Source organism: Maniola jurtina, chromosome 5, assembly GCF_905333055.1.
Source record: "Maniola jurtina chromosome 5, ilManJurt1.1, whole genome shotgun sequence".
Taxonomy (NCBI): Eukaryota; Metazoa; Arthropoda; class Insecta; order Lepidoptera; family Nymphalidae; genus Maniola; species Maniola jurtina.
The window spans coordinates 6,630,906-6,656,883 of record NC_060033.1 but is presented as its reverse complement, the minus strand read 5'-3'; the positions used below and the strand labels follow the sequence as shown (position 1 = coordinate 6,656,883).

Below are 25,978 nucleotides of genomic sequence, written 5' to 3'. Positions count from 1 at the left end.
GCATGCTGCATGTTGCATCATACAGATTTCTTTAGTTTGGCGGGTTATAGCAAATTAAGCTTTTGGTATCTTGTATGTCATGGACTTCCGCAAAATAATGCCTGCTTCTATACTACATTCTTCTTTGTTAGCTCTTAGAAATCCATTGTTGGGCATAGGCCTCCTCAGTCCTCACGTGCAGGCCATTCTTCTCGGTGTTGGTCGAGCCTCCTCCAAGTTGTTCCCGCAAGCTTGGCGATGCCAATATGCCGCAGTGAACAATGCAAAAACAATTTTAAGAGCAAAAACGCCTCTTTTAAAATTAAAGCAAAGTTGCCATGATAAGTAAAATGCCTCGAATTGAGAATGCACCATGCATGTTTCGAAGACTAGGAATAAACCATTCAGAATAATTATTTTAAGGACTAGATTATAGCAAGGGTCACCGAGCACATGGACGGGACGCTCTGAAGATAAAATGTATGGAACTCTGTGGAACGAAATATCTCTGATGAGATGCTTGCGATTTTGTTTGAACTTCGCTCAATGTAAAAAAAAAAACATATAGATAACTCAGCGATCTACAAAATGTGCCCAGGACGTGGGAGCAGCGGCAGAAACGCCCGTACAGGACGAACTCCTGTACGCTTCATTATCTGATTTATCTAGAAGAGATTCAAAAATATCGAAACCAGATGATTTTCGGCATGTGCTGCAATGCGCCTCAAGCACCACGTATTGTTTGATAAATAATTAATTAATCAATGGTTTGTATTACCTATGTCAGAAATCTTCATGGAAGTGTCAATAACCGTAAGTGGGTAGGTACTTACCTACGAACTTTCAACTCAATTGTGTGAACGATGCGCGGACGCATAGGTACATGGATAGGAACAGGGAGACAGACAAACAAACATTAACTTTAACATTTACTTAAAAAAATCGCCTAATTAAATCCAAGCTCATCCAAGCTCGAACAAGCTCATCTTATTCCTCTGAGTGTAAACTTTTCTAATGAAAATCATTATCATCAAAATTTTATAATGAATTGTCATCAATCCAAATCTGCGATCGCAATTGGTGGCTCTTCGCCTATATTTAGATTTTCTTAATGGTTATAATATGCACTTACATTTCGCATATCATTGAACTTATGTTGGTTTTCTTTAAAAGTTAAAAACTGGTCACACTCGAAGGGTTTCGTACCATCGTACAAGAAAATATCTAAAACAAAAGACACGACAGACAGACAACGAAGTGATCCTTTATCTAAGGGTCTATTTTTTTCCTTTTGAAGTAGGTACGGATCCCTAAAAATTATAAATTTTGTTATTGGTGGTACAAGTTTATTCGAATGACGAAGTAGGTCCCTTGCCAATCTCCCAATAATTCTTCTGTTGAAATGTATAGGACAAAACATCGCGGTCGCATCGCTTCAGTTACTAGCTATGCGGTTTATTTACTCCAATGAGAGCGCATTGCTCTATAGCAAATACTGTAGACAAAAGATCGCAAAAGTCGAAAGTAACAGGTTATATCAGCACAGGTATCAGCTAGTGGTTTTATTTTTCCTTTTCGTGTATTGCGTGTATCAAGGTAAGCCGTGAGGTGTGCAATTCAATTAAAGCCGATGTTGCAAGTATTAAATTATGTGTTATTAATATTCATCGGGGGAGTGTGGTCAAGGTCTACATCCGTCCGCAAGATTGGTATTGACCTTGGATTGGAGTTGGTTTGGTATTTTCTACTATACACGATAGCAATTGGTATACTTAGTTGTTGGCACCGAAATCAGAATAGATACGCATGGGTAGGGTCATAGAGCTATGCTTGGAGTTCCGAGTTTCTCTACGTGATCAAATCAGGAATCAGGGAATCAAAGTAACCGACATAAGCTCAATGGGTTGCCAAGCTGAAACTGAAGTGGCAATGGAGTATGGACGGGGCACATACAAGGTTCTAGAATGGCGGACAGGCGATATCAAACGAGTTGCAGAGAGCCGCTGGATTCAGGCGGCGATAGATCGTGGCGTGAGGAAATCCCAACAAGAAACCTATGTCCAGCAATAATAAAGGGGTTCATATTTCAGTACCGCGTACAAAATGCATTGGTGTAGGTACATAATAACGCAATGGTGTAAATCTTCTTAATTTCTTCTCGGCATTGGTTGTTGTACAGGACTCTTGCAGACCATGTGTCACGTTCGCCGTTATCAATTTATGGTATGGTGATCACCACCATATACAGCTCCAGTCCAATACCTACTGATTGCCGCCAGGAATAGCAGCTTCTTGGCCGGGATATTTTACGCCTCCTCCGGGTGCTATAATTGTGCGCTGTTTAATCCGCACGCACTTGATTCCATAAGGTTTTTTCTAGTCAGCGCTAGTGTCTCCGAAGAAGCCTGTATTGAATGATTTTAAAGGTTGGTAGACCGTTTAGGTAAGTAATGAAGTTTTTGTAACATTAAAAAAGTAAGCAAATATCTTTCAAATATATTTATTTTCTTTGTATACCTACGTATAACAGCAATGACAAATAGGTAGATATAATTAATGATTAGGTTAAATGTTTCCACCAATTCCCATTAAAGAAAAGTAGAACCTTTAAATAAGTAGGTATGTCAGATTAGCCCTATTTACTAATTTAATTTATATAAATTAAATAAATAAAGTATTATCACTAATTAAATAAAAGAAATTGCTAGGTAAGTAAAGAACCAAAATAATCTAGACTTACCTACCCACAATATCGAGCTTGCCGTTAAGTAGAGCAGTGCCTACATGAAGCGTGTTGTCAACCTTGACTAAGCTTATCTAAACTGAGGACCAGTTACATTATTATTTCCTTTTAGAAAAATACATGTCCACAACAAAATATTAAATAAGTGACTATTTAAACTTAGGTACTTACTTAATATTTACTTAGTATTAAGAATATTCTTAATACTTACTTAAGAAGATACATATTAACTAAGTATATTAAAGTAAGTCATGTCATCTTAAATCTATAACAGCACCTTTTTTGATTGTTTTATCTTGCTCTCTAGTATTACTACTTACTACTAGCACAGTTTTTGCTACTAAGAAGGTACGTTCTAGATTCCTAGTAAGTACCTAAGTACTTACTTAAAAATAAGAAAAATTTTAAATACAAAAGTACATCTCATCTTTAAAAAGCGAGGTAAAGATCCCATGAAACATGAATGAAATAAAATAACTTAATTAATAATAAACGTATTGAAGTAGGTGTTACTGATGTCGACTCGAATTTAATAAATTAGTCTCCACCTCTTTAAGACGAGTTGAAGTTCTCGCCGAAGTTATTTCACTTCGTCAGTGTTTAAAGAAAATAATCTCTATAGACCCCGTAATCATAAGTTACCCAAACATACCCAATATTAGGTTTAAAAAGTTTAGGTTATATTTGTACTATTACCTACCAAACTTTCGCGCCCCAAGCTTTATTTTCATTGTATATCTTTTGATCTACTGTGAATCGTTAATGATTTGTTCCTAATATTTAAGTATGTACTTAATCTTTTAAATACAAATAAGTAGGTGGGTAGAGGTACCTATAATCGGACTTTGACAATGCGTAAGTAGCGTTGCGTTACATCCGCCTCAGTTTGCGCTTGACGACACCTTGCAAAACATACCTCTAATTACATATTTTTCTCTAAAACCCTTTCAAAATATGGGTATTAAAACAACTCAACTCCCTAATCGTCTCTTAACCAATTCAACCCACCGATATGACCTTCGTCTCTTTCCCGCTGACTTTTCAACCTCTCCTCTTTACGATCATCGATACCTAATCCTAATTTTTCTATTAACTTTTCCCCTTTATCACCATTCACTTGTATGAATTCCTTTCGTCTTTTTAATGCGATGTCGGGATCGAACACCCATTTCTGTGATTCGTGCAATACTGGAAAGCCAACGATGTTGGTTCGGATAAAAGTTGCGATCGGTCCCACCGGCACCTGTTCGCGTGCAGCCGTTTCAGCCTGTCGGTAAAACAGCATGCACATTGATAGAGACAGCTGAAAAAGAAATGTTTAAAATTAGAACATTCCCTATTCTATAAAAATGCTAGTGTAATAATTGACAAACACTACATATTCGGTACTTAAAACTCCGGCTACACGCTCCGTCTTGTCTGCGCAGTTAAAACTGCACAGGCAAGACCGAACTGCGCAGTCCAATGTTTAGCAGCTTTTGGAACTACGCGGGATACTGTCTTGCCATTCACACGCACGCACTTAACTGCGCAAACTGGCTTGTGCAAATAAGCTTCCAGGTAAGAAGTCGCGTGTAGCTGGAGCCTTAGATTTATCCTGCAAAAAACGTATGACGCAAATGCCGTGTGAACGAGATCTTAGGAGGCTGGTAGAGGTAGGCGCCTGCCTATCTAGGTCTACAATGTATTTTTATCGTTGTTTCATAATTAAACGTGGCAAAAAAGTAACATCATAGTGAAGTATTAGCTGATAATATCAGCGATTGAAATAAGGAAGTTGCATCCCTACTAACATAAAATTCCCACACATCAGACTAGTTCAGCGAACCTATATTTTCCTGTTAAAAAACTGAATAATTTTTCCCGCGCCGTGAAAACTGGTTAACAAAACAAATAATTAAGATGTCATTAATATTATATTTAAAACACAAATTAAACCTGCACCACTTCCTTATAGCCCGTCACACACTCATGACATTACCCTTAATTTCTTTTCGATCAAGAATTTTCCGTACAAGCAGACAAATAAATATATAAATAAATAAATCACAAAATAGTTACTTACTAAGAAAATATTCATTTTTAATAAGTCTGCACAAGACTGCGCGCCGCGCCGCACTGTCATCGGCTGCAACTTTTACAAAGCAGTTCAGTTGGCCAACTTTAATGGTTATAGTTACTTGAATCGCTTGATAAGATTACGACATGAATGACGAAGATGACCGGTAGGTATCGTACCTTGGTATGTACGTGTGCGGACTGGGGAACACCGAATGACGACTGTTTATAATTTACCAATCTAGGCAGGTATCTAGCTATCGTTAAGACGAATCGTGTCTGAAACAAATATAGCTATAGCTATAGTGAGAAGTTATGTATAATGTATAATTGTTATTTCTATTGTTCTCTTGTTTACCCTTGACTTCTGATTAGAATTAATAAATAAGTAGGTACGTATGCATTATGAAAAATTTAGGTTCCCCGTTCATTCTGGATGATAATATACCTAGGTAGTAGGTTCTCAGAATCCTACAATCCTACTGGTGCACTGAATCACTAGGTTTGACGGTGGCTGACCCGTGTTGGGATGACCTGAGGCAGTCTAACTAAGCATTCAGATGTAGGTAAGCTTAAGCTAATTTAGAAAAAAAATCGTTTTACCATCAATTGAATCCAACTCCTTTCGGTAGCAAGAAAGGCATCAAAGATATTAATATAATATATAATTATTCAAAAGGTAAAAAAAGTTAACAAAAAACTATTTCGGTAGTAACGTGATCCTTGGGTCGTGTTACGCAAATACATTTTTATATAAATAACAGGTTTTTACTTTATATTATTTTTGGCAGGTCCAAAAAACTGTAGGTAACCTAACTTATATCAATCTTTAAATGTTTCTAATAATAAAAAAATTAAATTAAAAATTTAAAAAACCCCCGACACATAAACCTCTAAAAAGTATAAAAATAATAGGTAAGTATGTATGGGCCCTTTAAGAATAGTATAACTAGTAAAGTTTTTATCCAAGCGTTCGTTGCGTCGAGGGACCGCTATCTATCATAAACTATGAAAGTCATCTGTTGTAGAAAGAATAGTCTTTAGCGGTCCCCCGACGCAACGAACGCTTGGATAAAAACTTTACTAGTTATACTATTCTTAAAGGGCCCATACATACTTACCTATTATTTTTATACTTTTTAGAGGTTTATGTGTCGGGGGTTTTTTAAATTTTTAATTTAATTTTTATTTCACGCTTTTTAAACTTTTATGCATAAATTACCGTTTATTTGTGCCATTCTAAAACCCAATTTCTATAATAATATAAATCCAATAAGGCAGCTAATATCTCTTCAAAAGTAACATCAATGTTATGTTAATTATACGTTATAATACGTTAAAAATATTTTTGACCGAACATCACTAAGTCAAGAAATATCTGAATGACTCACATAGTTTAACACGACCAAAACGAAATATATAACGATATACCTACGATTAAATTGAAATCGACTTTCACCCGATGAAATAAGGAATAAAGTGGCGTTTATTTCATTTTGTTTGTTATTGCATGTAAAATTTTTATTTGACATAACTTTCAAAAACCGGTCAAGTGCGAGTCTGCCTCACACATGACGAGTTCCGTACAAGTTTTTTTTTATGTAATGACAATTCAGTTGTCGGATTTTTCTGTTTACTTGGGCCACAGGAGTAGAGTGCTTGGCCTATAAGATATTGCTACCTGCCTTTCATGATTCTACGTAAACGGGAAGTACCCAATTTATAAGTTTTGATTCTCTTGAAAGATGACACACAGACAGACAACGAAGTGGTGAAGGAAAACACCGTCAGGAAACCTGCATGCTTAAGAGTTGGCCATAATGCTCCCTCAAAGGTGCGTGAGGTGTGCCAATACGTGCTTGGCCAGTGTGGTAGCTTCTCATTCTGAGAGGAGACTTGTGCTCAGTAGTAAGCCGGCGATGGGTTGATCCTGATGATGATGAATTTTAACGTATTTTGTCAAAATAAATAGAGTTCAAGCAGATAAAATATAAAGAAGGTGCGCCTAATGCATCATCCAAACCTGCGCGACAAAGCGACTACGATGCGGGAACCTCAGCCGCGCGGAGGGTCATCGCCTTCTACGATATTTAATGGTGCCATGCACACCTACGCGACTACAACAGTCGAGGCTACATCTTTTTTTTCTCTACAGATACCTACTGAACCCTAAAAATAGTTTGACTATGGTTTGGGTTTGGGTTGATTGTTCGTGGCCTTTGGTTGACTGTTGTATATTATAATTGAATTGATGTTTTCTCGTTTAACTGTGATTAATATATTTTATAAATTAGAAACTCCGCGCCTACGATCCAAAGTATTGGAGTTTTCCAAAACATTATTTTCAAATAAATAATTATGTATCTAGGCAACGTCCATCTTATTGACATTTGTCAATTGACATAATATTATGAACCTCTGTTACAATAGTGAAAGATCCCAGGGCCACCAGCCGTCACGTATTTTCTGACGAACGAAATGTGGACGATTGAGTAGTGTTAGTATGTACTAAGAACGCATGCCTACATACAGCCCTGCTAGCTTGCTTAGACGGCCAATTTTCAGGTATCAGGTAATCAAAGTACATAAAAACATTACTTAACTCACGTAAATTCTCCAATTTTTTTAATTTTTAGCTGATTTTTTTTAATATTAATAATTAATTGACATAAGTAAACTATAAGAGAGTGAGAGAGAAGTCAATATATCCTAATACATGTCTCACTCAGTCTCATGCGCGTAGATAATGCCCTCGCGCTCAAACTCACAGAGGCATTAAAATTGAATTTAGGGGATGATTGGCCCTCTGGATCGGTCTGTCTTCTTGTAAAAGGTTTTAAAATAGTTGGCTGGTGGACATATATAAAAATGGAGCATCAGAATTTACGTGCAGTTAAGTAATTACTTATTTTGGGAGCTTTAAAGCGTCTGCAAAGCAATACGGCCGACGCGGGAAGTGTCTGGGAGTATTGGCGACTTATTTTTAAGGATATTGCCTAAAATATACGTAAAAATCAGTTTGGAGAATTTACGTGAGGTAAGTAATGTTTTTATGTACCTTGATTATCAGATACCTGAAAATTGGCCGTCTAAGCAAGCTAGCAGGTAGGCTAGGCATGCCTTCTTAGTACTTACTAACACTACTCAATCGTACATATTTCCGTTGTCAGAAAATACGTAACCTCTGGGGGCCCTGGGATAAAAGTAATAAGAAAACCAGAAAAGAGCTGATAACTTCCAAACGGCTGAACCAATTTTTTTGGATTATAGCTAAGAACACTCTCGATCAAGCCACCTTTCAAACAAAAAAAACTAAATTAAAATCGGTTCATTCGTTTAGGCGCTACGAGGCCACAGACAGATACACAGATACACAGATACACAGATACACAGATACACAGATACACAGATACACAGATACACAGATACACACGTCAAACTTATAACACCCCTCTTTTTGGGTCGGGGGTTAAAAAAGAGTATTATAATTAATTTCATGAATAAACAAAGTTATCTACACGGAAGCGGAAGTGCGACTTGCCGGCTGCCGCTCGCTCTATAGGAAAAAGCGGGAAACACGTTTGACGTTTCATTCTGATTGGTCGCCTGTCAGGTCAAGCGTACTGTTTTACCGACAGAACGTGACACAACTCCCACGTAAATACGAACGTGAAAATCAATAATTTTTCCAGACGATATTGAATATTTTCTTTGGTGATTTGGTAATGTGGATTTATTTAGAGATTAATTGAATTATAACTCCCAAAATGATGCAAGAATATGATGATGATTACTTCTTTGAGGAGGATAAAATGTATGTTCATTTACAATTGTAATATCAGTGTTTATCAGTAACATCCTTTTGTTTTCAGTGTTATCATTTGAGTTCGGTTTTGTTGTGTTGTGTGCAAGTTATGTACCAAAGAGGCGATTCCTTTACTGATCCCAGGGTTTACCCGCAACGCACTATGTCCATGTTTGAAGATAGAATGTAATTATTATTTCATGCTTTTTATTTTACTAATTTTTTTTCTGATTAGGTAATTAATACCTACTAGCAAAGAATTAAACTCATAACGACTTCATTTATGTTCATAAACTACACGAATATTTCAAATTTTTCATGATAAGTATCTAGATGGTACCTATACTTAACTGTTTAAAAAAAATTGAGTATTGATTAGGTACCTGAATAAGTAATATGAAAGCTCTATTTAATTTATTCAAATTCTACCTACTAGATGTTAATTTTGTTTCATGTTTTAATTTATTTTTTGTCAAGCGATACCAATCCTGGAAATCTTAAAACTACTTTGGTATCCATAAACGAAAGGTAAGTAAGTAAAATTCACGAAAATTGATATGTAATTTAATTAAAAATACCTTTAACTAAGTATACTTAGTAAAAATCTTTAAATAACTTATGTTCAGTGCCCTCATTAATATGGAAGAAAATGACAAGATTGAATCTGATGCTATTCTCGTTGAGTAAGTACAATATTTTCTATAAAACTTAATTAAGTGACACCATAATGACACCTTAAATTGAATCAACTGCAAAAAAATATTTTAGAACAATTTTCCTATTATTTCTTAAGTTATACTTATATTTAAGTTCTACAATATCTTGCTCTTTGGATTTTGGATTGAGAAGTTTCACTCATGTCTGTGATCAGCTGGCCTAATCTGTATTTTAGTGATTGTATTAGTTACTTAATAAAAATTGGGATTTGAGTTATTTGTTGAATTATGTACGTTGTTTACTAGGTAGGGCTGACTAAATTAACTTTTTGACTGATTTCCAGAAAAATACAGGAAGTACTCGAAAACCCAGACTGTATTTTCAACGATTTGAGACGGGAGAGATACATGATACAGCATCAGAATCTGATGTGAGTAGGTATAGTGTGAAGTGTGAACCATAGACGATTACCTGTGTGGCTATAATATTTCTAGACAATTTGTTTTAATTCATCAGCTAGATACTTACTATTAGATCCCTACAATCTGATATTCCCTTTATATTCTAGCAGTTCTATTATTATTAGCGCGCTAATGTTTTAATGTGTGATTTCTTGGCTGTGTTAAACTTAAATCAATAAATAGTGGAATCGCTCATGAGTTTTCTTTTACCTTTTCATTAGCTTCCTAGAAATAATCAATAGGCTAGAAATAAGGTCCTCTAATAATAGAGCATCTCGGAATGCGCTACGCACCACCTGCCCTTCCACTCATGCAGGAAAAGCAAGAAATACCCACGCACCAGCCAGCACCACCACGCGTACCCATCTGCATTTGTTCTTTGGATGGTAATTAAGATCCTAGAAAATGAAAAATCTGATGAGGAAAAATAACAGGCATCGTCGGCCAAAGATCGTAGTTCCAGTAGAAGTTACCTCTTTTTCATTTTGCGCGATAAATAGAAGCTGAGTAAGCATATTACAGTACTTTTATAACGAAGGCAATGAAAAAATCATAATATTTCATAAAAACACATAAAAATGTTTTTTTTAGGTAATTAGGCTCATTAGGTAGGTATAAGTACTTAATGTTTCAATATTTTTAGGGGTATGACAGTGACGTCAGGAAACGTAGTGCTGAACAAAGATGAGAAAAATCTCATAGGGATCAGCATTGGAGGGGGAGCGCCTCTATGTCCTTGCCTATACATCGTACAGGTAAATACGTATCCAAAAAGTACGAAAATCAATCTTAGCTTTTGTTCTGAAATGTTCAAGTTTCATGCACCTACCTAATCGGCAACGACATGGTATTGTTTATGTAGATTTTCGTCATTTGGAGGTAGGTACCTATAGGGCTTCGAAATTGTGTGTGGTCGGCTCTATATTCTACCTATAGTTCTATAATATCTAGTAGGTAGTTCTATAAATTCTGTTAGTAAAAATATAAAATGAAATATTCATTATGTTGTTTATGAGAAAAAAATGAAAAAATTCTGACAAAATATATTGAACCATCAGAACATTTCCAGATATTTGACAATACACCGGCGGCCAAAGATGGAACACTTCAGAGTGGAGACGAGCTTGTGGGTGTTAATGGACAAACTGTAAAGGGAAAGACCAAAGTCGAAGTTGCTAAGATGATACAAGCAGCTAAGGTAAACAATAATAATAATACTTAATTATTATATTAGGTATATTTTTATTGCTTGAAAGTTGGTAAATTACCTTACCCTCCTATGTAACCTCTGCCCGTATAAGAGTTTTAATTCAATAGGAATGGCGTATGTCGATGACATGATTTTTAGAGACATTTAAAGCAATAATTATTGGATTCGATGTTTTTTCAGGACACAGTGACAATTAACTACAACAAACTTCATGCGGACCCAAAACAAGGAAAATCGTTAGACATCATAATGAAGAAGATGAAACATAGACTGGTAGAGAACATGTCAACAGGCACTGCGGATGCCCTGGGCCTATCTAGAGCTATCTTATGCAATGACACATTAGTCGCGAAATTAAACGAAATGAGAGAAACTGAGAATACGTATAAAAGATTGGTGGAACACGCGAAAAGGTCAGAGTTCCATACATATTTGCCCTTGTGAAAGAAAAATACCATACGTTTTCTATTTGAATCAAGCTGTTGTCAAGCATTTCATTTAGTAATAATAATATGCCGTAGCTAAGACTTGGTAACTTAGAGACCTAATAACTCTTTCAGAATGCTCAAGTCATATTTCGACCTTCTCCAAACCTATAAGTCCCTGGGCGATATATTCGCGGCTATCGGTGTGAGGGAGCCCCAAGCAAGAGCATCTGAAGCGTTCACCAGATTTGGACAATACCACAGATTGCTGGAGCGGGATGGAATCAAAATGTTGAAGACCCTCAAACCAGTAAGTGTAAATGAACATGAACACACGCATGTTCACTACGCTAGTAATTTTGTTTAGCTACACGTGTAATGTGCCTAAGTATGAAGCGAGCATAGTAACAAAATTAGAAATCCAAGTGTGAAGCTCGCCCGACTTCATACCTAGGTAAATTACACGTGTAGCTAAACAAAATTATTTTTACTTTTTAGTGTTTGTGGTTTTTGAAGTCGATTTTATTTTTCTTTTGAAATTTTTAGTGGCCCCACTGTACTATAATATGCTATACCCAGTTAAAACCCTACTGTGCACTAAGCTATTACCCTGATCGCGAGCAATTTGCTCCTATCCATTGAAGAGTTCTGTTCTCCATCTTCCGACGAATTGAGAACCCCCACCTTTTTTGAAGTCGGTTAAAAATGCATTCGTAAATGTGGGAAAAGCTGAACACGCTGCGGCTGTTTCGCGTTCGCAGCTCATTTTACTTGTGTCCACGATTTTTTTAACGCCGAGTTTTTACTGGTTCTTCTCGGTAGGAAAGGCATTTCGAACCAGTTTTAGATGCTTTTGACGATTCAAAAGTACTTACAAAAGTCTAATTGAATAAAAACATTTTGAATCTGAATTTGACTGCAAATAAGGCTCCATTGCAGTTTAAAGTCAAATGTCAAAATCAGCACTAATTCCTTCTGGCTGGTCTGTTATCACTTATCAGTTATCACTCACCTAACATGTCAAGGAATTTTATTGCGAATTGGTGTGCGAGATCGTGTTGGAATGATAGCAAGAATTTAACAATAACTCTACTAATAGGGTTTCAAGAGATTTCAGGAAAAATTAAAAGTAATGTTGTTTTTTTTTTTTTTTTTCTTTAAATCTGGCTTTACTCTGATTAGCCAATGTCAAGTTTGTGATATTTTCAAGTTATTGAATTTATACAAGTATGGACTCCGTCTGCGTCGGCGCCCGCCGACATACGCGCGGCGCCCCTTTAGAGCGCTTCCCAGTCAGTTCCACCACCAAAAAACACCAACTAACACAAAAACCAGCCACTCTTAACAAAAAAAAAAGCACTCCAAACAAGCAAAGCACGCGCGCCAGCAAACGCCATCGCAGACGAAGTCCTAATGTTGTTTACACTACTTTTCTGTGAAATTATTTATAAGTATATACAAAAATCTAATTTTCTAGATTTTAGCGGATATGGGCACATATCTTCACAAAGCAATACCAGACACGAAACTAACGATCCGGAAATACGCCGATACAAAGTTCGAATATCTGTCCTATTGTCTCAAAGTTAAAGAGATGGATGACGAGGAGTATGGCTACAACGCGTTGCAAGAACCCTTGTATAGAGTTGAAACTGGGAATTATGAATACAGGTATCTTTTACATCCCGGTCTTCATTGTTTCACCTAAGGCATTTCAATACCTACTGGGCATAGATCCAGGGACTTAGATTGAAATATACCTATAGAGCGCTCTTTGACTTTGCTCAGATTTAAGTTTGAGATAAAACGAGACAGATTTATGCCAACGGTATAACGCTGTCTCATTTTAACAGTGTCTTAAGTCTGAGCAAAGTCATAGTGCCTCAGATATCAGCCTCAGATATTGCCTCAATCAATCCAGTCTCGTGAGTCGTGACGCTTGTATCCAGCTGAGTTGTCTCCGAAAGGCAAAGAGTTGAAAGAGCCCCTTGTGTGAAAGTGTTGGTCTCACGCTCAAAGGAAAAAAGACATTATAAAAGAAAAGGTTGCCTTTCATAGTCCTACCTATTGATGCTTTTGTTAATATTTTTATTTTGTCCATACGGCAAAATATTAAAACTAGCTAGGTACGTAATTTGAACGTAACCTTAAAAAATAAATGACGTTCAGTTATTTGGCCGTCAGATTACCTATTAGGCAATTTGTCGGTTGTCGATGCATTATTCGTGAATTTGCCGTCAATTACGCAACTCACTGTTTTATTGTAGCGCTTTATAAAATGCACGTATTTAATTATTTTACTACCTACCCATTTTTAACACCCAAAAAGAAAGGTGTTATAAGTTTGACGTGTGTATCTGTCTGTAGCATCGTAGCTCCTAAACTAACGAACCGATTTTAATTTAGTTTTTGTTTTTATTTAGTTTGATAGGTGGCTTGATCGATCGAGTGTTCTTAGCTAATATAATCCAAGAAAATCGGTTCGGCCGTTTGAAAGTTATCAGCTCTTTTCTAGTTACTGTAACCTTCACTTGTCGGGGGTGTTATAATTTTTTAATTTACACTTGTATTCTATTACAAGTAAGCCCTTGACTGCGATGTCACCTAGTGTTAAATGATGATGCAGTCTAAGATGGAAGCGGGCTAACTTGGAAGAGGTATACCAGTTTTTACTAAAACCCATACTTATTTTTATTTTTCATGTACCAAAATTGTAGTTAAAAAGTTAAAAATAAATTAAGTTACCCCTTATTCTACACGGCATCGTATCGGAACGCAAAATGCTTGGCGGCACGGCCTTTCGGTAGGGTAGCAATTTAGCCACGACCGAAGCCGCGGGAGGCTGCGGGGTAGACCAGACCAGAGACAATTTAGAAATTATTATATTCCTGAATTGACCCCGCTGAGAATCGAACCCGAAACTTCCCATTTATAAAGACCACAACACTCACCACTGTGCCATGGAGTACGTCAAAAAACATCATACATAATTGTGAATTATATTTTATTTTCAAACTAGTTTCTTTTAAAATTTTCAGGTTAATTTTGCGTTGCCGACAAGAAGCTAGAAACAGATTTGCTAGACTAAGGTCAGATGTTTTAGTGAAGTTAGAATTGTTGGACAATAAAAAGACGCAAGACGTCGCTTATCAACTACGAAGATTCATACAGGGATTGGCTGTTTATCTCAAGTTAGTTTTTCATTAACTTCATTATAACGCTGCCTCTTTAAACCTATCATATTGTACGTTTCAAATGTAAAAACCATTAACAAGGTACTTCGTAACACTAGAAGTTAAGAATGTAGGTACCTACCTACCTATCAAACTTTTACTAGGTACCTAGATACTTGCAACAAGTTTTGCCACTTCATTCGTGTATTTTAGCTAGTTTTTATTTTTATAGAAATCCTACAAAAATACAACCATTAGGCAGGTAGGTAGGTACGTATAAAATAATATTATTGTAAATTGAATATGTACTTCAAAAGAGCAACCGCCGAGTTTCTTGCTGGTTCTTCTCGGTAGGAACGACATTCCGAGCCAGTGGTAGATTTTTTTGACGATTCAAAAGCACTTTTAAAAGTTTAATTGAATAAAAACATTTTGAATTTGAATTTGAATACGCAAAAATAATAAAATAATCTCAATTTGTTTGACATTTCTGGTACCTACCTATGCAGATGCTATTTAACGTTGAAACGCATTATATTTTAACAAAGATCATCTAGCTATAACGAAAAATAATTTTCGTTGGTCATTCGAACCGGATTTATTACCTACCTTAGATGTAAGGTATTATTCTAATTTGGATTTCTTAATTTCAGCGAGACGGTAGAACATCTAAAAGAGAACTCTTCCCTTTTCCCTGTTGAAGTTGATCTTTCACAAAACGCGTTCCAGTATAAATCTACAGAACAGATTATACAGGACAGTCAAGATGATGACGAAGATATAGAATTTGCCAAAGAAATACAAGAATACCACGATTTATCGGACGAAGAAAGCAAAGAAACCAAGGGCACCAACCGACGACAAACTAAAGACAAAGATGAAACAGACTCATCAGAACAATTGCTGCCGGGACTGACAGCTCTAGCTCTTGACAGTGACAGCAACCTCAATGTCAGAAGTGACAGTGACAACTTGACACTGTTGACGGAATTAGGACTAGTCGACACTCGTGCGGATGATTTTGGAGATTTCCAGAATGGACTTTTAGACGAATTTCTTCCAAAAAACAATTCCGATATGACTGACGATGTTTTTGATAAGTTACTTAATGATTTGAGCGTTGGAAATTGACGAAAAATTAAATAGTTTCATAAGAAAATTATCCTTCTCTTAATTAAAAAAAAAAAGAAAATAGGTACCTATAGGTTATGTTATTATGTTATACCTACCTACTTCAGACCTTTACAGTATTTTCACTTATAATGTTCATGTTATATCTTATTAAATATTGTAATCTAAATATTTTCAAATAAAATACTTTCTATTTTACATAAGGCTTTTTATTTAAAATAGTTTTAAGTATAAACATTAATTAATCACAAAAAAAAAATCCACGTCATCCATTTTGTACTTACGAATATCTATTTATTCACGTTCACACCGAATTAGCGATAAATAAGGCAGTATAGCATAAAAACAAAAAATAACACAATAACCGCCGATTGGGCACACCAATTTGATATCGCAGATATAAATCCCACGAGCCGTAAAAGTTCCTTCACATTATACAAAACTTCTTATTAGAATATTAACACCACCACCACATAGACGGTGTTCTTTATGAAGTTCTTATATTCTAAAGGAAACAGACGTCTGGAAATTATACTTTTAAATGTTCAAAATGCTGATAATGTTGAAAATGTACTGGCTTATGGTGTTCAAAATGGGGAAGGGGCTTAATGGGTTCTATGTGATGGAAGTGAACAGGTTTGTGATGGGGCTCGAAATGATGCTTCAACCTTTCAATCTGGTGATGATCGATCACTAAAGGAGTTTTCTTCGAGTAGTGCTCGTGGACAAAATGTTTGGGAGCGTAAGGCCGCAGATGCAGGACGTCCAGCTGATGCAGTTTCTTCACGTCGAATTCGTGCTTCAGCCTGTGGAGCTTGTGTACCGCTTTATCTTTTAAGATTTTGAGGCCAGCGTGAACTTTTTCTGTGATTTTGTCTATGGTGAGCGTCGCCGTTGTAATTTGCACGACGAGCAGCGTTAACTGAAAAATGGCAAGCAAATGCTTTAGGGCAAAGAAACCGAGGATTATGCACTTACTAGATGATGCCCGCGACTTCGTTCCCGTGGATATAGGTTTTTAAAAATCCCGTGGAAACTCATTGATTTTCCGGGATAAAAAGTAGCGTGTGTGTTAATCCAGACTATAATCTATCTCCATTCTAAATTTCAGCCCAATCCGTCTAGTAGTTTTTGCGTGAAGGAGTAACAAACATACACACACACACACACACACATATAAACTTTCGCCTTTATAATATTAGTGTGAAGTGTGATGAAGGGACTTATCCTAGGGCCTTCTGTATATTAAAATGCATTAGTACCTTAGTTACCTACCTGTTTAACGTTGCACAACTAAACCGCTGAACCGATTTTGATGGAATATATTTAGAGAGCTTTCATTCTGGAGAAAGGCATAAAATAGGTGTTTTTAGGTAAGTATGACAAATAGTAAACACATTTGGTCGCGGGTTCGACTCCCAGGCACACCTGTTTTTATGATCTCGTTTCTGGGGCATGCGTTTAGTTTAAAGATAGGTAATTATCACTTAAAATAATAATTTACGACGATTTACTGTAAAGGATGCCTATTATTTCTCGTAATAAAAATGTAATATTTGAAAGTAGGTACTCACTAATATGTAAGCCTTCATGGTGTCAGGTGTGTGATATGTTAAACAGTAAACAGTGAACTGGCGAGCCAAATCATAGGCTCCTAATATAAAGTTGGTTACCTATGTTAATAAGGGCGCCGCGGCCTTACTCTGGTAAGGTCGTTTCCATATCGCTTTTTTGCGATATAAAATGTTATTTAGATACTATATATTATATATATTATTTAGATACTTATAGTTTGTACTAAACGTTAATTACCTACTTTTACAAAAAAGGTATTTAGATTTTAGACTAAATACATAATATTATTGTTATAAATTATATTATAATAAGTATAAAGCTGGTAAAATTTTTGTTTTCGCTCAGATTGATATAGTGTCCAATTATCACTATCAAATATTCACAAGGTCATATTTCTAAAGGTAATTTAGAGTCACAAAATTATTTGGTACGAACTTCAATTTAATTATGCAGTACCCCTACGAATGTTATAACGAAAAAGTTTGTATGTATGTATGGATGTTTGTTACACCTTCACCCAAAAACTACTGGACGGATTTGGCTGAAACTTGGAATTGAAACAGATTTTACCCTGGATTAACACACAGGCTACTTTTTATCCCGGAAAATCAATAGATTTCCACGGGATTTTAAAAACTATATCCACGGGAACGTAGTCGCGGGCATCAGCTAGTATAATTATACTTAAGGAATCCAGAATACACCCGCAAGGGAAAGTCACCGGTACATCGAAATTCTGCTCGCGAGGTTAGTGCTGTTTCGCGCATCCCAATCATTAAAAATATGAAAATCAGTTTGTACTTATACACCTTTGACATGCAAACCTCTATAAAAGAAACGCTACTAAAATAGCCCTTAAACTAATCTCTGTAGTGTTTAAAGTCGTCTGACGGTATTTGGATAAATCAAGACTGTATTTACTTCAATTTACGTAATTACATAACAATTATACAATAATAGTAGGTACACGGATATGTTGTTGCAATCGGAAAGGATCTAGCAATAGTTTAGTTGGTAAAGTTCGATACTATCGCTACAGTAATTAATTAGCAGCGAATATAGATAATTAACCGTGAACCAGAATCATAACTAATTAGTAGGTAGGTCCGAACGTACCACAAATTGAGTGATTAAGTTTATTTACCTAGTAGAAAAAAATAATTTAACTTCATTCTTTAATTTCAATAAAATACGCGCTTTTTTTTAAGTACCTACCTAATAGGTACTTAAGTAGGTAAGTACCTAGTCAGAGTAAGGAATATCTCTTTAGACAAAATGATGGGAAAATGGTAGAGGAATTAAAAAGAAACAACATCAAAAGCCACAAAGTATTTCTTTTGGGAGAGCTATATATATTATATTATAAATAGGAGCGTTAAGAGGGCTCTCTCCGTCACTCGCTTCATACAAACGTAGTTCCAATTTCATTTTAATATTAAGCAACCAAAGTCCATGAAATTTTGCAGACATATTCTAGAATGCCTGTGGTTTTCCAGATTTCTGTTAAAATATTCGGTTTCAAAGTTACGCGATCTTAAAAGTTTACATACAAATCTTTGAGCCCCTGTAATTTTAAAACTACATATTTTTAGAAAAATCTAAAACACCACAGACACAGATATTAGTTTCTAGAATATGTCTGCAAAATTTCATGGACTTTGGTTACTTAATATTCAAATGAAATTGGAACTACGATTGTATGAAGCGAGTGACAGAGAGAGTCCTGTTAAGTACGTCTTAATTTTTCACAAGCTAACTTACCCCAGCTTCGCTCAGGTGTTAGTTCTAAAAATTATTTCTTAGGGGTCTATGTTACAGAGGAAATCTACATGCAAAATCTCAAGTTTCCAAACCCAACGGTTTAGGCTATAAGTACGTTAATGTCAGTCAGTCAGTCAGTTAACATTGTGATGTTCTACTTTATTGATAGAGATAATATTATGGATCTTATAAAAGCATACTTTATGGCTTTAAGCGATTGCTTTTCAAATGAAATATTATGTTTAAATAAAATATATTATGGAACCATATGCACAAATTAGTACAGCTTAAAAAAGTAACATTTCAATACATAAATTCCATTAAAACGTAACTTCAAAACAAACTCTGATGGAAGGAAAAGTGAAACTGCAATTCAGTGTCTAGACGGCCACAAGTTGTCGTTTAAAAAAATTACTATAAAGGTACTATAGATCGTTTCAACGAATAGTTCCTATGGCGTTATGTTGGCTCACCTGTAATAAACAAAATGCAGATTTTGTTTATTTTCATTTCATTCATTCATTAAAATCAAATGAAAATAAACCAGGGGAGCCAACATAACGCCATAGGAACTATTCGTTGAAACGATATATAGTAAAGTTATTAGCTTTGTTTCACGACGCAATCTGATAAGGTACCTACAACTTTGAATTGGAGTGTGTAGGTACGCTTTTGGTGTACGGAGAAACTTTTAACTAAGTAGCCTAGAACGAAATCTAATGACTCTATGCAGTCGTGTCTGTCCTATCGTTAGTGTTTTGTAAAGCGCGAAGCCAGAAGTGAGAAGGTGAGTCGAATCAAGGAACGATAGAGCGAGTCTTTTGGCGTACCCAATTAAAAATCAATCAGTCACTTAATAGCTAACAAGTAGCAGTGGCGTGCAGCTCATAGAGGTATAAAAGTACTGCCTGCCCTAGTTGTAATACATCAATGCTTATTTTCCATTATGACCTGCCAGGAAATAAGTTCATACCTTAATGCTTACCCTGGCTTTAAACCCTATGCACGCCACTGGCAAGTAGCAGGATATTCTTTTTATAAACGACCATTTGTGACCGGCAAGACACTGCCTATTTGATATTAGATTATTCGCTTAAGTTACGTTTCAGTGGACAGCGAATTTGTTAAAAACAGCCTTACTCTAAGCCTAGAAAAAAATACATTTTTTTTTAATTTTTTTACATTACGACCTAGGTGTATAAACATTCCATCGATGTCCTTTGCATAACTTAAACCGTGTGCGACAAAATAAGTAAAACTAAATATTTCTACAGAAGATAAGAGCGCATTAAGATTTTTTCTGGCATTAAATAATACAACGCGCGTTATAATTGTATTTAAATAGTTGGTATACCTTTTTACTTATATTATTCATTACATTTTAAATTGATAAAGTTTCAAGCGATTTTAACCGATAGCTGGCATGACTATATTGCCCACTAAAATTAAGCAACAATCGAAGGCTTTTTAAAACGGGTTTGCTTCTTTGCATTATAATGCTTAATGTTAAACGTAAGACCTAAGACGTAAAGGCTGAAACAAACTATCGGACCGTAAGGGCCGGTGCTCATATAGCGGAGCGTAGCGCAGAGCATTTTTCATAGTCAAAATATATTATCGACATTGTCCTCATTGAAATAATATCTAAAATCAATTGTGCATCCGCGCGTGCTCGCGCATTCTCTGGTAGAAATTCGCGTAATGTGTCACGCGATTAGAAAACTTCGCGGGCATGCTCTGCGCTGCGCGCCGCCATATGTGCGCCGGCCTTAAGCCGCGATTGACAGAACGGACGCGGCTTGCCAGATATCTATTGGACGTCCAAGCGCTCAAAGTTTTACGTCTACGACTTACATCATATACAAACTATCAGGTCAAAAGTATCATTTAATACGGTAAAATGTACTTTTGTCATGACAATTGACACAGAGCAAATATGGCGAATCCTTTCTCAAAATTTACGCCCTAGCCATATACTTACAGATTAACGCAACACATTAGATCATCCTGATTTGATGCAAGTTATATTATATTTTCACATGTTTATAAAAAAATTACGATACGAATTACAGGAATTTTTTACGTTAAAATACGTTACGATTATTTTGCATATTGTACACCGGTCACCGACCTTAATCATTCAAATTCGTTAACGCTATCAATATTTAGTCTACAATTTAGTAATTGAAAATATAAATCCTTGAAATCACTAATTTAATTTTAAAGGTTGACGTCCAGCACCCCTGCAAAATTTGACGACAATCAACCAATTTCGATTTTAGGCAGAGCTTATAGTACGGCTCTTTAGCTTACAAATAATTGAATTACGGTCCCGTCCGGAAGAAAAAAAGAAACTTGGCACACATATATCTTTTACATAATATTATATGCTTTGAGGTAGAAACACGCCGAGAAAATATTTTTTCATCTTACAAGTTCCGTAAGGATTCCTTTGCCCTTTGAAATCTGCGTGGAAAGTGGTAATTTTGCTCGCTAGCGTGCAAAGAACGAGTTGACGAACGTGACGAACTGTGGTCTATGGTTGGCGTACTTACATATCTTTTTTTTTTCTATTATAAATACCATATAATGAAACGTTCAGAATAGCCACAGATAGATCACACCAGATAGCATACTTGCAATCCCAATGGTTAGCCATAATAATGTCCATTTGAAACCTGTTTTATTGTTACCTCCAGCTGTATTAAGCTAGACTCTAGAGCTGCAAAAGCTGCCAAATTTCATGCTTTCTTTCAGATGGGACCATATTTCGAGTTAAGAAGCTGTACTATTACATTATTTTAACATTCTTTTATTATTATTACATTATTAATTCAACAAACATTGTTATAATAAAAATCATAATCAGTCTAAAGAAAAAACATGTAACCGAAACTTTAAAAGATTTTAAAGTTGTTTGTCAAGGATTTTTAAGTTCAAAAACATTTAAGGCGAATGTTAAACAAAGCTAATTAGATTGCGTGACGTTAATGTTATTACTTTAATAATGATAAATGATGAGCTGATTAAAGATGAGACAACCTAAAAACTTTTGGTTACAAAAAAGAAAATGATATTTGAACCAGATTAATTTTGAAAAAAAAAAAGATAATAGATAATAATATAGATACTTTTATTGGTTAATGGCGTTAACTTAACTTTTCAGTCACAGTTTGAGTTGTAATATCAAAAAAATACAACAAAAAAAGTATAAAAATTAACCCTGAAATTTTAAATGATTTGTTAGTGTATAAAAAATAGGAAAATAAAATTGAAAACAGCAATAAAATTAATGTAAGAGCATGTCACTGTAGAAGAAAATAGATAAAGCTTAAACCAATCTGACTAATCCCGTACATAGGTTAAATGTTTTATATAAAAGAAAAACAATGTTGCTTAATATAAATAGATAGATTATTCAGATTTATGAATGCATGTATAGCTGAAAATATCACGAACAACAGCTTATATGAGATGTGTCTATGTGGCCCACGATTTGAGCAGTTTGAAATCCTCATCTGAAAAAAAAAGTAAAAAATTTTAAATATTTGATTGCAATCACATGGTGATAAGTGACAATGCAAATTGAAGCGTGCTAACTTAGATTAATTTACAATATCCAACACCAATATTTATGTGAAGTGAACTGAGATCATTTGTAACTTATTGGTCTGAAAGTCCATTGACAAAAGAAGTGCTACAATTTCCTACAATGTGTTGTATGAAAGTGTGGAGAGTGCCATAACATCTGCATGGACAATCCATCGACACAACTAAACACGTTCTCTTCTTAATCACGTTCTGGTTTACAATATATTACACACAGTGTAAATACATAAGAGATAACACCCTTGATGTTGCGGACTTTACAGGTGTACTGTAAAGTGCCAGTACGTGTGTAAAATGACCTGTATCAGCAAATAAATAAATTGATTGATTGTATAATAGAACGATTGATCCACTACAAAGCAAAAATAATTTAAGTTTATTGTATCAATTTCTGGATGTTTGGTATGATCTCTCCCTGACTTGCCTCTGTGACCTTGCAAGATTACTCAGCCCAGACTGACTGTATGTGTAATTAAATATCTCACCATCATCTTCCTTTTCCTTGCTGGGTTTAGCCTTGGCTGGCACCGGCTCAGTGGCCGGCACGTCTGGCAGGTTGTCTGCAGGCACACTGATCCCGATCATCTCCTTGTCCAGTTCCTCCTGTGGAGACAAAAACATTAGTCTTTCTTGATTTTCTTTTGAAATGAAATGAAATTTATTTGTTTGCTGAATATCAGTTGTTAAGTTCAAAATTGTAACTAAGTAGCGACCTTCATATTCTACTTCATAAGCATGCAAATATTTAATACTCATCAGGAATAATCCGTACAAATAATCCTGATGATTTGTTCCATTTTTACACCAAGCAAGCATAAAGTGGTGTAGCGCTGAAGTAAGTTTCTATTTACATTTTATATTTAAACAATAAATACACTAATGTGGTATGCAGAAGGTGGAGAATCCACCACATTATCGTCCCAAGAAAAGCCTTCCCAATGTGATTAATGGAAAAGGAGTCATAATCCTTAGAAATAAGGAATATAATGCAGAGAGACAGAAAGTACACCAAAGTTTTTAACATTGCAAAGGATAGAAACAATCAGGGATGATGCTTCAACTCCTTGAGTTATTCCCTCAAGGGTCATATTGTTGCCGATCACATCAGAAATTCTCTCAATACTTAAGATTATCTTGAACTTTCAAAGGCATGTCACTAATATTCAAACAACAGTTATGTACTTAATCTTTAAGACCCTAGACATTTTGACATATAAAACATTTGTGCTTCGAGCCCTCGGCAACCTGGGCGGTCTACTTCGTTTCTGGAGCGAGCTTGGATGGCTGGAGTGAAGACTTCGGCGGGGAGGGGCAACGCACGTACATCAGACGGAAACGTTTAAGTGAGGAAACCAGCCCAGAAAGAAGAAAAGAAAAAAGATTTGTGCTTAGAATATGAACCTGTTCCAACTCCTCGAGTTCCCTCTCCAGTTCATCCTCGTCGATGTCGTTGGGGAAGGCCACATTGTTGCTGATTGCGTCGGTAATCTCGCGCGATATGTCGTGCTGCTCAGCAATATCATCCATGATATCGTGCACTTTGTCTACGTCTCTGGAAGAACAGAAAAAAAGCATTAGTCAACTTGTTATATAAGACTTATCCTTATGAATAACTAGTTAATTTTAAGTACTAGTATTTCTTACTAAGATATTAATGATAATCACCACTTTCTCTTTTCCACAACCATAGAGGTTGTCATAATTCAACACCTAAACTAAATTGACAGGTCTAAAAATAGTGATATCCTCTTCCACATTGAGGAAGATAATCCGTGCAAATATAAGACCTGCTTTTCTTGGTAGTAAATAAAAATATTACTAACATGTCCTTGTGAGCCAGTTTCATGGCGTTTGCTGCATCCCTCATTGTATTGAGCACCTGCGCGTTAGTGTTTGCACCCTCCAGGGCTTCCCTCTGGGCCTCAATCTGTGTGAGTGTGCCATCAATCTGGTTGAGTTGTTTCTCATATCGCTTCTTGCGTTTAAGTGCAGCAATCGCAGCTGAAACGTTGGATTTTAAAAGATTGATCTAAAGACATGGACATTGGTGATAGCCTAGTGGTTAAGATATCTGCCTCCTGTTTGGAAAGGTTAGGGTTCAATTCTGGGCAAGTACCCAACTTTTCAATTATGCACATTCTAGAACAATTAAGTAAGTATCACTAACTTTTATAGTGAAAAAAAAAAAAACATTGTGAGGGGAATCTGCATGTCTAAGAGATTTCCATAAAGTTCTTAAGAAGGTTTGTGAAGTCTGCCAATTTGCACTTGGCCAATGTGGTAGTTCTTGGCCCAATCCCTTCTCATTCTGATGAGAGACCCGTGCTCAGTAGTGGGCCTGTGATGGGTTGATGACAATGATGATGAAAGACCATTTGTGGAATCAAGCTTCAGTTTTACAAGTAGTATCAACATAATTTAAGTTTGATAATAGATTTTAGTATTTCAATTTCATGCAAAATCTCAAGTCTAGACCTGGCAGTTTGTGCTGCTTTGATATTCATTGTTTAAGAAATTGTAGTTAGATATTTCCATTATAACAGCACTCCTAACAAGATGGTAACAATTTCAACACATTCAGATTAAAGACCAGCTACTTTGACAAATGAGTCATGCTAATGATTAAATTACTTAATAGAAAATAAACATTTCTTAAGAAATTAATACAATTAGGTGTGTAACTTCTTAATAAGGAATATTTACTGAATCAGGACAGTAAAAATCTAGAAACGCTTTAATTACAAGGTCAGGATGTCAACAAAAGAGTGCATAAATTTTTATATCTACTATGCACACATCACAATAAAAACCTTCTAACTTGATAACTGCTCACCTCGTTTGTTCTTTGTCCCATGTTTCCTAGCTGTCTGTATCTCTCCTTCAATCTTCCTCTCTAGAAACTCTTGTTTTTTCACTAATAGTTCTTCAGTTTCCCGTAACTTTTGTATAGCTTCGTGTGTCGTAGGTCCCTTTTCTTCCTTTTTCCCTCCGAATAACTTCCCCAGAAAACTCATTTTGCTTTAAAAGATTATCCTAAACATACAAACTTCCTCTAATATTACGGATTACGCCTTATTACGCGTTTTTCTTTAGCTTGCTTTAGCTAATATTAAAAAATTGCATTATTTTTCTACTCGCCACTTTTGAGTATGCGTCATCCTTTAATTGTCAGTGTCAATGTCTAGCACAGAGTATATTGTAAATATACTAATCTAGGGATTTCCGAACATAAAACAATCGTGCATCCATCGATGCATCGCAAACATATAATTTCAAGTATTCTACACTGAGATGACTGACTACATGGTGTATTGAGATTAAAAAGATCTCTACGAACTTTATAAAAAATACCAAACAATACAATAACTAATTCGAAACGTTTTGTTGAAGA

At 35.6% G+C, this 25,978-nt stretch overlaps 4 protein-coding genes across 9 annotated transcripts; 1 reads left to right on the top strand and 3 right to left on the bottom strand.

Annotated features, from left to right (window-relative positions):
• Nucleotides 1–3,701: 3,701 nt before the first annotated feature.
• Nucleotides 3,702–4,847, bottom strand: LOC123865780. The gene is made up of 2 exons (XM_045907012.1): nt 4,788–4,847; nt 3,702–4,025 (listed from the first exon to the last, which is right to left on the bottom strand). Exons 1-2 carry the CDS (start codon nt 4,845–4,847, stop codon nt 3,702–3,704), a joined length of 384 nt encoding a protein of 127 aa, XP_045762968.1.
• A 3,555-nt stretch (nt 4,848–8,402) lies between these two features.
• LOC123865426 (PRKCA-binding protein) lies at nt 8,403–15,840 on the top strand. Of its 6 annotated transcripts, none has more exons than XM_045906435.1 (12): nt 8,403–8,502; nt 8,653–8,771; nt 9,063–9,113; nt 9,212–9,268; nt 9,586–9,672; nt 10,347–10,458; nt 10,773–10,901; nt 11,094–11,326; nt 11,474–11,648; nt 12,816–13,009; nt 14,377–14,529; nt 15,165–15,840. In XM_045906435.1, the coding sequence occupies exons 2-12, from the start codon at nt 8,695–8,697 to the stop codon at nt 15,640–15,642; spliced, it is 1,746 nt and encodes a 581-aa protein (XP_045762391.1). In that variant the 5' UTR covers nt 8,403–8,502; nt 8,653–8,694; the 3' UTR covers nt 15,643–15,840. The 6 variants fall into 6 exon arrangements, with proteins under 6 accessions (XP_045762391.1, XP_045762394.1, XP_045762395.1 ...); XM_045906437.1 differs by lacking the exon at nt 8,403–8,502 and adding an exon at nt 8,513–8,594; XM_045906438.1 differs by lacking the exon at nt 8,653–8,771 and having other exon boundaries at nt 8,404–8,594.
• A 103-nt stretch (nt 15,841–15,943) lies between these two features.
• Nucleotides 15,944–17,376, bottom strand: LOC123865430 (histidine-rich glycoprotein-like). Its single transcript, XM_045906446.1, has 2 exons — nt 17,217–17,376; nt 15,944–16,564 (listed from the first exon to the last, which is right to left on the bottom strand). Exons 1-2 carry the CDS (start codon nt 17,232–17,234, stop codon nt 16,172–16,174), a joined length of 411 nt encoding a protein of 136 aa, XP_045762402.1. The 5' UTR covers nt 17,235–17,376; the 3' UTR covers nt 15,944–16,171.
• A 4,716-nt stretch (nt 17,377–22,092) lies between these two features.
• LOC123865429 (charged multivesicular body protein 4b) lies at nt 22,093–25,767 on the bottom strand. The gene is made up of 5 exons (XM_045906444.1): nt 25,421–25,767; nt 24,411–24,588; nt 23,989–24,139; nt 23,073–23,190; nt 22,093–22,496 (listed from the first exon to the last, which is right to left on the bottom strand). Exons 1-5 carry the CDS (start codon nt 25,599–25,601, stop codon nt 22,459–22,461), a joined length of 666 nt encoding a protein of 221 aa, XP_045762400.1. The 5' UTR covers nt 25,602–25,767; the 3' UTR covers nt 22,093–22,458.
• Between the last annotated feature and the right edge of the window lie 211 nt (nt 25,768–25,978).

What these genes read in the sequence shown, in the direction of transcription:
- LOC123865780 (XM_045907012.1), bottom strand. Translation starts at nt 4,847, where the DNA reads ATGACAGTGCGGCGCGGCGCGCAGTCTTGTGCAGACTTATTAAAAATG. An exon ending in TAAAAATGAATATTTTCTTA is followed by an intron (nt 4,026 to 4,787) that starts GTAAGTAACTAT and finishes TTTCTTTTTCAG; the next exon opens with CTGTCTCTATCAATGTGCAT.
- LOC123865426 (XM_045906435.1), top strand. Translation starts at nt 8,695, where the DNA reads ATGTACCAAAGAGGCGATTCCTTTACTGATCCCAGGGTTTACCCGCAA. An exon ending in CTTGCCTATACATCGTACAG is followed by an intron (nt 10,459 to 10,772) that starts GTAAATACGTAT and finishes GAACATTTCCAG; the next exon opens with ATATTTGACAATACACCGGC. An exon ending in AGATGATACAAGCAGCTAAG is followed by an intron (nt 10,902 to 11,093) that starts GTAAACAATAAT and finishes ATGTTTTTTCAG; the next exon opens with GACACAGTGACAATTAACTA.
- LOC123865429 (XM_045906444.1), bottom strand. Translation starts at nt 25,601, where the DNA reads ATGAGTTTTCTGGGGAAGTTATTCGGAGGGAAAAAGGAAGAAAAGGGA. An exon ending in AACTCGAGGAGTTGGAACAG is followed by an intron (nt 23,191 to 23,988) that starts GTTCATATTCTA and finishes TTGTCTCCACAG; the next exon opens with GAGGAACTGGACAAGGAGAT. An exon ending in CAAGGAAAAGGAAGATGATG is followed by an intron (nt 22,497 to 23,072) that starts GTGAGATATTTA and finishes TTTTTTTTTCAG; the next exon opens with ATGAGGATTTCAAACTGCTC.